Here is a 9219-nt window from a genome sequence, read left to right on the forward strand (position 1 = left end):
TTATAGGTTCGGTGCAAAGTTTGGAGTGATAGGTTAAATCAGCTTTGGTTGGTCAGAGGCTGTGTTATCTTCACTCAGTCTTCAAATATCATGCGACCTGATAAAGGTGTGGTTTGTTCTTTCACTTGCACGTCCACCTGCCAGTGTCTTGCTAATTGACTGGCATTTATTCATTGACCAACAAAAGGTTTGGGGCTGATAAGCGAGATGTATTTGCCTGGTCGCTCTGACACATACAGGAGGCTTTTTAATAATCCAAGCAGCGAGACAATATCCCCCATGACATTAGATCAGTTCAGTGGATCAAAGTGTAGCCGTCGGTCAAAATTAAGTCAGCATCCTCACCTGCAGCGACGCTGAGCACGGAACTGCTGTGTTTTCATACAGACAATACAAATCTGTCTCTCACATTGGGCCTTCAACTGTACACAGTACTTACTTTACAGTAAGTACTGTACAGTAAGTATGTGTGTATGTGTGTGTGTGTGTGTTCGTTTGTGTAGAATACATGTGCAAGAGAGTGAGGTAAACAGGAGGTGGTGTGTATGATCCCATTCCCAGGGCCAAACTGCTTCTCCAGGGAGAGAGATAAAGAAACAGCCCCTTCCACAACGGAGGTGGAAACAATGGCCAGGGCAGGGGCTCTCCGTCACAGCTGCGTGCGTGTGCATGCGCATGCTAATATTTCTTTGTGTTTTTATCCACCTACTGAAAGAACAAAAAATAAACTTCTGTCCTCATTTCTATGTATTTACAACAGTTTAATCAAAAAGCTTCTGTCAAGATGCAGAAATAAACCAAATTTTAGGCGTAAGTTGATAATGTTACAGGGCTAACTGGCCTCTTCCAGCACGCTGACCTGACATCTTTTATGAAAGACCGAATGCTCAGCACCGGGTGCTCCTGTGTATCCACTGCTGGAGTCGACACAGCTCACTGCTTGTTGAATGTGTATCATAACTCATCACAGATTAGTCTGCAGATGTGTTCAACAATCCAGTAATGTGACCACAGCCGACACTGATGGGACTCAACAGGTTCTCACTTGTGTTCACACGCTGACATACCCGCACACACTCTGCAACACACCCACTGATGTCAACCCACATTGTCGTGCATCTCATTAATGACGAAACACAACAAGCTGCTGGTGTTGATAGAACAGAAACTGATCAGTTGACACACCTTTTGGAAAAGTAGCTGGAATACAAAGCCAGACCTGACCGTGAAGTATGTTAACTGTGCTGTTCTGCAGCTCCCTGTGTGCCTCAATTTATCTTGTCACTAGTCTAATATCCACTGGAAAGCATGAATCATTCTAGCTGAGGTAACCACTTGACAAGTGGGAGTATAGGATTGTTGACTCATTGCTTCCTAGAAAGTATACGTCCCGTCTTGTTCGACCAGGCTAGAGTGTGAATTTCCCCATATTTATTCACTCACTTTAAGTGTGTTCAAGAGTTTAGACAATGTAAAGAAAGGGTGACGCTGGCAGGAAAGGAAGTGGCAGCAGGTTGGAGGAGCGCAGAAGAGAGGGAAGTGGACGAACAGGAGATGGGATGCGAGGAGGCAAAGGAGAGGTGAGAGGAAGTTGGCGATAAGGCAGGCAGGAGGAACCGGAGATGAGTGGATAAGGAGAGGAAGTACGGGATCTGCAGAGGAGGGAAAGGCATGAGATGAGGAAGAGCAGGAAGTTGTTCTCCTGAGGACAGTGAGAGGAAGCAGACATCATTGCAGAGGAGAGGAGAGGAGTCACATATTCTCAAAGTTAGAATTTCCACAAACAAATTCCAAGGTTGAAAAAACAGGTACAAAAAGTGAACACTATAGATGGGGGTGAACAAGGAGCTAATGTGAGGAAAGGAAATAATAACAAAGGGAAAAAGAGGGGGTCAGTGAGGCCCATCCAACACAAGAGCGAATACATCAGAAATGCATCATGGTTGATTGGAGACATGGCCCTGTTTCCAGGCCAAACTATTAGTTCTTGTTCCATCAGGGGGAGGAGGGGGTGGGGGTGGGCTAAGTGGAGACAGGCCAGCTAAATGGGATTTTGGCTAGCACGACTGCCAGGTACAGAGCCAAGCTAGGCTTTAGAAAGGTGTGGGAAGTGTGGAGTCCAGATACTGCTTGTGTCTTGACAGTGGACTTGGATTTCTGACTTGTGAGACTGGGGTTAATGCTCAGGAGACTAATAGACAAGAAGCTGTTGGATGGCCATTAACTTGGGCTTGGAAGCTGAAGCCAGGAGAGAGTGTGCTCCTCTACAGAGAAGTGAACGGAAAAACGTGTCAATGGAACACAAGGAGGGAGCCTGTGAATAAACAGAGCCGGTGACTCACCCTTTCTGGGATAGGAGAGATGACCGTGGGCGGGGGTGCGGGGTACCAAAACTGCCTTCACTACCCCTCTAAACACACCAATGTAGGCATTCATGCGTGTACACACGGTCCAACTCATGTCACACTCAGTTGTCCAATCCAGGACAAGCTGTCTATTGTCCAAACCTCTACCTAAAGCTGTAGCTCCGAGCAGGGAGGGAGTTTTGTGTTAAGGGGATTTTGGGGGTTTTCTGAAAGTGTGTGGGTGTGTGTGTGTGTGACTGTTCTAACCAGGCTTGAAAAAGATCAGGTTCTGAAAAGTGAACAGTAAAAGTCAGGATGGCTCTGCACACAACTGCCTTTTCCCACTGGACCTCACTCAACAGAAACACCTCTGAACTGTATGTTGCAAGGGATTGCATCAATTTTGAACAAAAGAAAAAAGATACAACACATCTAAACTACTTTAATTAATCCCTGTGGGGAAATTCATAGTCTGCGTTTGACCCATTATTATCATTTAGGAGTGGTGGGCCAGAGACTCAGTCACTGCAAACTAGAGCACCCAAAGGAAGCCCAGGGACAGCATGCAAGCTCTATGCAGAAAGACTGTAATCTGTGTGTAATCTGTGGTGCAGTTATTTTACAATAGACCTAATCAATTGCTAAGAGACAAACCAGATGCAAATAAGGCAAATAATAACTTCAAACTATCAAGGTTAATGCTTAAACACACCGGTGGCTTATTGGTTAAATCACTTTATCTACGTTCAAATGATCAATTATCCCCTTAACATTCTGTTTCCTTTGAAATAATTCAACCCATAACACATGTTCTTTGTTCATCTGATATTCCAGTTGTTCTATGCAACATATCCAGAATTCATCCTTGCGTATTCAGGATCTCTTAAAGCATTCTGGACCTTTTCTATGCTGACAAGGTTTTCTAAATTAAATGCTGTCAAGCAGGAACCACAAACTGGTACCCAATGTATATTTAAAATTCTGCTGTGGAATCAACATTCCTTTCCCTGTCTAACAATAGAGAAAAACTTAAGTCGAGATGGTAGAAGCATGTAAGAAGCACAGAGGAATCATGTCCATGATACTCGGTCGTAATACAGCCTAGGTTGTTTATTAATCCTAAGTGTGACCTTACTGCAGTGTAAGATTGTCATTATTTTTCTTGACTCCCACCTATCTGCTTCCTGCCTTGCATCTGACTCCCTTCCTGACAGCAATATGTCTCCACTAGCGCGGAGTTAGCCAGAAATCCATGCACGCATACACACAACAGAGGGAAAATGCATGAGAATGGTGCAAGAATGGAGAAAGTTTTTTATTTCTAATGCAGTTCTCCCATCATTCCACCCTTGGTTATGCTGACCAACAAGCTGCAGTTACTCAGAAAATACTGCCCACATAGCACTGCATCATCCTGAGCTTTATAATTCAGTCGAAATACTCCAGCTGACCAATGCCATATATGGTTTGTACATCCTGCTCGTCAGTAATTGTATTAAAGTCAAGGTCAGGTGACACACAAAATGCTGTCCTTAGTCATGGATTAGAGCTTCACTATTTTTCCATCTTGGCCCTCGCAGGTTAATTGTGCTGACCTACAAAAAGCACTCAGGCAGCAGTGTCTCCTTGCTGAATGATTTCTTAAAAATTAACAGTGCTCTGGTCCCATGTGATTTTAATATACTAAAAAAATATGAAACTGTGCACTTGATTTATACAGCAATGAAGCAACTCAAGAGGGTTTTTTTAACAAGGGAAGTGATTGGCTGCTCTGAGGTGGGAGGTTTTCACTGTGAAGCAGCTGCAAGAGCTGTAGAGTCACAGGGCTCGACTGATAAAGGTCTGTCTTAATCTTTATCTGGACATTTTGCAGTGTTTTTTTGTAAGGCTCCAACTGTCAAGACTGTGTCAAGACTCTCAATGACAACCTATCCTACATTACACTGGAGATGTATAGTTTTAGTTTGTAGAAAAAAAAAAAACACAAAAAAGAGGAACAGTAACGATGAAGCCACAAGTGAACTGAACAGACAGAGATATGAGGTTGCTGTTTAGAGTTTGATGAGGGAAAAGCAACACATCTAACTTGTTCTATATCTGTTCTCATCATATGGAAACACAGTTGGACGTGTGCCACAGTACAGTCACTGATCCAAGCCTCAGCGCTGGACAGTGCATCAAATATATATGCTGTGGCCATCCAGCATCAGATGCACAGAACTGCTGAATTCATTTATTTTTTAAGTGCATGACAGAGAACCACTCACATGAAGGGAGAAAACAAACACTGTTGTGCGCAAAAACAGATTAGTGGAGTGGGTAAGCTGGTTGGAGAGAGCTACCAGTATTTCCTGGAAGATTTGCGGTTGTGAAGAGTTTTACAAAGCTGCTCTGAGCAGGCTGTGGAAATCTGCTAATCTAATCACCTGCCAGCCTAATTGGCACATAAAAACACATGGCCTTCTCAAACTACCACCTGAATGTAGGATTAAGTTATTTTCTGTGTTTTATACTATATGTGCTTATAGGCTAAAATCATCATTGTGTAAGTTCGGTGGCCTTATATAGCCAAATTAATTTGCGCTGGCAGTTCTCAAATAAAGACCATATTTCCCATAACACTCGTAGCTTCCTATTACAAAGAGGATGTCACTACTTCTACTCCCTACCCAACCCTGCACATGTTTATTTTATCTTTCAGTTTAATAAAGAAGGTAAAATAGTTTGAAGCCATTTTTCTCATATGTGTTTTACTCAGATGTTTGTGCTGGAAACCAGCGCCATCCTAGTGTTCATTTTTGGAAATTATTCTAATATTTAAAAATCACTTGTGATCATTATCCGATTAAGTTAAAATGCTAAATGCCACTTTTTAAATACAGAGGTAACATTCTGAGCAGTCAAAAATGTAATGCTGCTGTGGGGAAACAGCAACACATTGTGACTGTAGACAAAACAAAAGTATGAGCTGTAGAAGACTTGTCCGAAAACAATATGATGCACTCGAAATGAAATCCGAGGCATATTTAGAATGTTCGCACAGCCAAACTAAAATAGGCCCAGTTCTAGGCCCTCTTTATGGCCTTTAAAGGCCTTTGAAATCCTGGGCAATACAAACATATACCTTAAAAGTGATAAGTGAGTGCTGAAAACGAGAGAAAAGAAAAAAATCAATGAAGCGTACAGCAAAGGGACTAAATTTGGCTTAATGTGTTCTTTTGGCATGAAATGCAAAACCTCTGAAGTTGTGTTGAGGAGAAGTGAAAGGGACTTTTGACATAAAGTCAGTAAGGTCACGGGCATTGAGGACTTTTACTTCTGACAGAGAAAAGCATTCAACATATACATTATATTTGAAAAGCTGATCACACCACATCTAGTCAACAACTGGCTTCACAACTCGAGGAAAAAGAAAGTGAAGGTTTTCCTCGACAAGTGAATCTGTTTAACTTCATGCTGAGACACGCTTGCTTTCTTTCTTACCATGGTTAAATGAAATAAAGTAAAATTTCATGTAAAGCACTGGAATTCCTGACCTGCATTTCCTCTGTTGTTTCATATGTAGCGCACGTGTTGCTTATGGGTGAACAGCTGGAAGAAATTGCCTGTGGCCAGGTCTGAATCTCTAAGCCCAATCAAACATCTTTCAGCCAGTCCGCTGTGCTAGATGTGGCATAACAAAGCCTAATTGAACTCAGTGTTCTCCCCCAACTGTGAGAGGGAGAAATGCTAATTGCTATAATTAGAGCTGAGCAAAAATGTGACATCTTGTACATTTCCTCAGAGGCTGTCACAGCTCTCAGTTCAAACACTTTGTCTGCACGCATGTTGAAACCCTTTCATTTGAAGAGTGGAGCGTAAACAAAGGTTTTTGTGGGAGACACTAAAAGAGTGAAAGAGAAAAGTGAGTGTGCAACTTAAGCTGGTCATCTGGGAAACAGCTTTAAAACAGATATGAAAGTGTGCCATGAGGGGCCTTGCACATAAACAGCTTTCCACCTGGAGACAGCATATGCCCAGTTCCCCAGTTTACACACACAAGCACCTACACTCACACTATTCTTACCTTGGTGTCGACAATGGAGCAGGCGATTTGTTTAACGTAGGCCAGGTCAGCAGTTTGGGGCATCAGGACAGATTCTCTGGTCAGGCCAATCTGGATGATGAAGGACACCCCCGCTGGGGTGGGAGGCAGAGAGGGCATCACGGCCCCACCTGGACCCTGCCCTAGTGCCAGATCCATCACAGGAAAACTCCCCTGAGCGGGCATGGAGGGCATGGATATGGAGGTCTGCTGCATCACAGTTGAGCCTGGTGGCGAGGAGCCACCAGGGGGAAAGAAGACCTGGGCCATGGCCCCTGAGGGCATACAAGGGCTAGCGTTAGCCATTCAAAGTCCTGTCCGCTGGCCGCCTGAGGCTCTCAGCATACACACTTGCAAACACACGCCCAGGTGCAGTCTAGAGTTCTCAGAAAACCCACACTCATTCAAACTGTCTCAGTGGAGGGGAGAGGGGTACACACACTGAAACATGGACACACTCACACATACACACACTGAGCAGAGAGTCCCGGTTCCTCTGTGTCTTGTGTCCACCCCCCTCCCAGTGGATCAAGGAAGAAATCCTTATCCAGGAAGCAGTGTTTTTTTTCCTCCTTTCTGCCACTTCTGCCGCACTCTCTCGTCGTCAGACTTCTTTTATTGTCCAGGCATGACAAGCATGAGCGGTGTGTGTGAGAGACGCCTGAAAGAAAGGTACACTGAGGGAGAAACCCACCCTCCTGCTGCTTTTCCTCCTCCACCTTCTTCCCGCCTTCGCCTCCCTTGTCCTGAAAGAAGTTGCTCTGCAGAGGAGAAAGTCCAAAGTTGATTGTGAAACTCCCGGCCGTGGGAGAGAAAAAACAAAAACAATGCCAAACTTTGTTGTGCTCTTGCCCCCGGCTAAGTTACAAAATGGCCTCCTTAAACAGGAAACTGTGAGAAAGAAGGAGAGCAAGAGACTGCACTCCTTTTACGAGTCTTGCCCTGTTTCAGTTTCAGCCCCAGTTCAGTGTTTTTTGTGAAAAAGCAGAGAGAGAGAGAGAGAGATCTGTCTGAGGGTACCTCCCTCTCCCCCTCCCTCCTGCCCTCTCTTCTATGATCTTGCCACAGCCAAGGAGGAAGTGAAATGACTGACACGACATGAAACCAATAGATTCTCAGAAAGTCCCGCCCTTTCACTCCCTACTCCCAAGGCTTCCCCCTCCTCCCTTTCCTCTTTCTCACTCCCTTCCTTGGTTTGGGGTTATTCATCTTGTTTGCTCCCTCCCTGAGTCAGGGCCAGCAAAGATCCTCTTACATTGCCTGAGGGAGGGGGGGCAGCTCTACACTCCAAAACCCTCCCATCTCTTCCTCATCTTTCTTCTCACTGGTTTAGCCTCTTTCTGTCCCTCTGTGAAAGTGCATTTCCTGCCTTATTTTGAACTTGAGACACCTTTTGCATTAGAGTTGTTTTCATGCAAAATTGACAGAAGGTTTCAGTAAAATGGGATACTTCTGTGGCAAGGTACTAGTGCTTTGCATACACCAGGATTTACAACAGACTTTGAGATCAGGCTTGTTTACCACAGTCAACAGCACAACTGTGACCACTGCACCACTAATCTTGTCTTACAGAGAAAGCATGCAAATAAAAATAGTGACTTTGGTCATGAAAACCTCCCTAGATGGTAATATTGAAACTCACTAACCACATTAAGTTCATCCTCTTCAGCTAATCTTCTTCCCACAGCTGTTATATTATGATTCTCTCAGTGAAGCAATCTCACAGTTATGAATTCATTAAAACAAATTAACCACAGGCAGCTGCACTCAGTTGTAATAGTGATGGGACAAGAGACTTCAGTAACTCAACAGCTGCAAACAATGATTGCTGGATTCTACTTTTCACCACAAGAGGGCAATGTTTACACCAGTTGGATTTAGAAGCGATGGACCCAAAGGGCTGCTTTGTTGCCATTTTACCTGGAGATTTGATCTCATAATTGAAATGGACATGTGACCACAGGTAAAATGAACATAACAATCAGGTGCAGCAGGATCATATGGAGGTATGTTCCAGTAAGGACAAAACAAAAATGTCAACATTTACAGCCAAGATGTACCAAAATACAGTATAAAACATACATATCACATACTTGCTCATGTATATAGGCTGAAATATAAGACTTTTTTTAGCACAGTCAGCATCAGGGCAGCACGGCAGAAGGCGGCAGGTTGGATAAAGTAATTCTCGACATAACATCTGAGCCAAGGTGGAGCAAATGAAAGATGTGCTCTCTAAAAACGAAACCAGACTGTTAAAGATTTTATTTTCTGGTTTCAGTTTCTCAGATCGAATTTGGAGAACTGTAATCAAATGAGCACTACAAACTTTTCCAAAGTTTGCATATTAGTTTCATCATAGGGAGTATAATTCCGCCTTTGAAACCAGCTGTATGGTGATGAGTGTGATTCTTTGAGCCTATTCCATCCCTTGAAGGAAGACAACTGGATTTGGTTTTCATGGCTCTGAAAAATCTAGGAAGTGGACTTTGAGTTAAGATATAAGTTGTTTAATGTTATCTGTTGCTATGGAGAAGTATTTTAAAGTCTGAGGAAAATGAGTGGCTTTTAAATGCCTGCCTTACAAACTGGGGGCTTTTTAATTCTAAAAATATTGGCTATTTTCAGGCACAGAGGGTGTACTGAAAATGTACCATTCTCCCTTTCAATCTGCCTCTTTATGGACGGGCAATACAAAATAGGTGTAATACCCCTTTAACAGTTCTGCGATGATGATCTTCAAGGTTTTAAAATTTTTACTCATCCATGTGCTGAAAATACATTCAATTT

General features: G+C 43.4%; 1 protein-coding gene across 2 annotated transcripts in view; it reads right to left on the reverse strand.

The window, feature by feature from the left end:
- prkd2 (protein kinase D2) overlaps positions 1–7483 on the reverse strand; it is a 33334-nt gene extending 25851 nt beyond the window's left edge. For both annotated transcript variants that reach the window (XM_018702078.2, XM_018702077.2), the window contains exon 1: positions 6412–7483. In XM_018702078.2, the coding sequence (XP_018557594.1) occupies positions 6412–6735 (324 nt within the window). In that variant the 5' untranslated portion in view covers positions 6736–7483. The remainder of the gene's footprint in view (positions 1–6411) is intronic.
- Between the last annotated feature and the right edge of the window lie 1736 nt (positions 7484–9219).

Source organism: Lates calcarifer, linkage group LG21 (genome assembly GCF_001640805.2).
Source record: "Lates calcarifer isolate ASB-BC8 linkage group LG21, TLL_Latcal_v3, whole genome shotgun sequence".
Classification (NCBI taxonomy): Eukaryota; Metazoa; Chordata; class Actinopteri; family Centropomidae; genus Lates; species Lates calcarifer.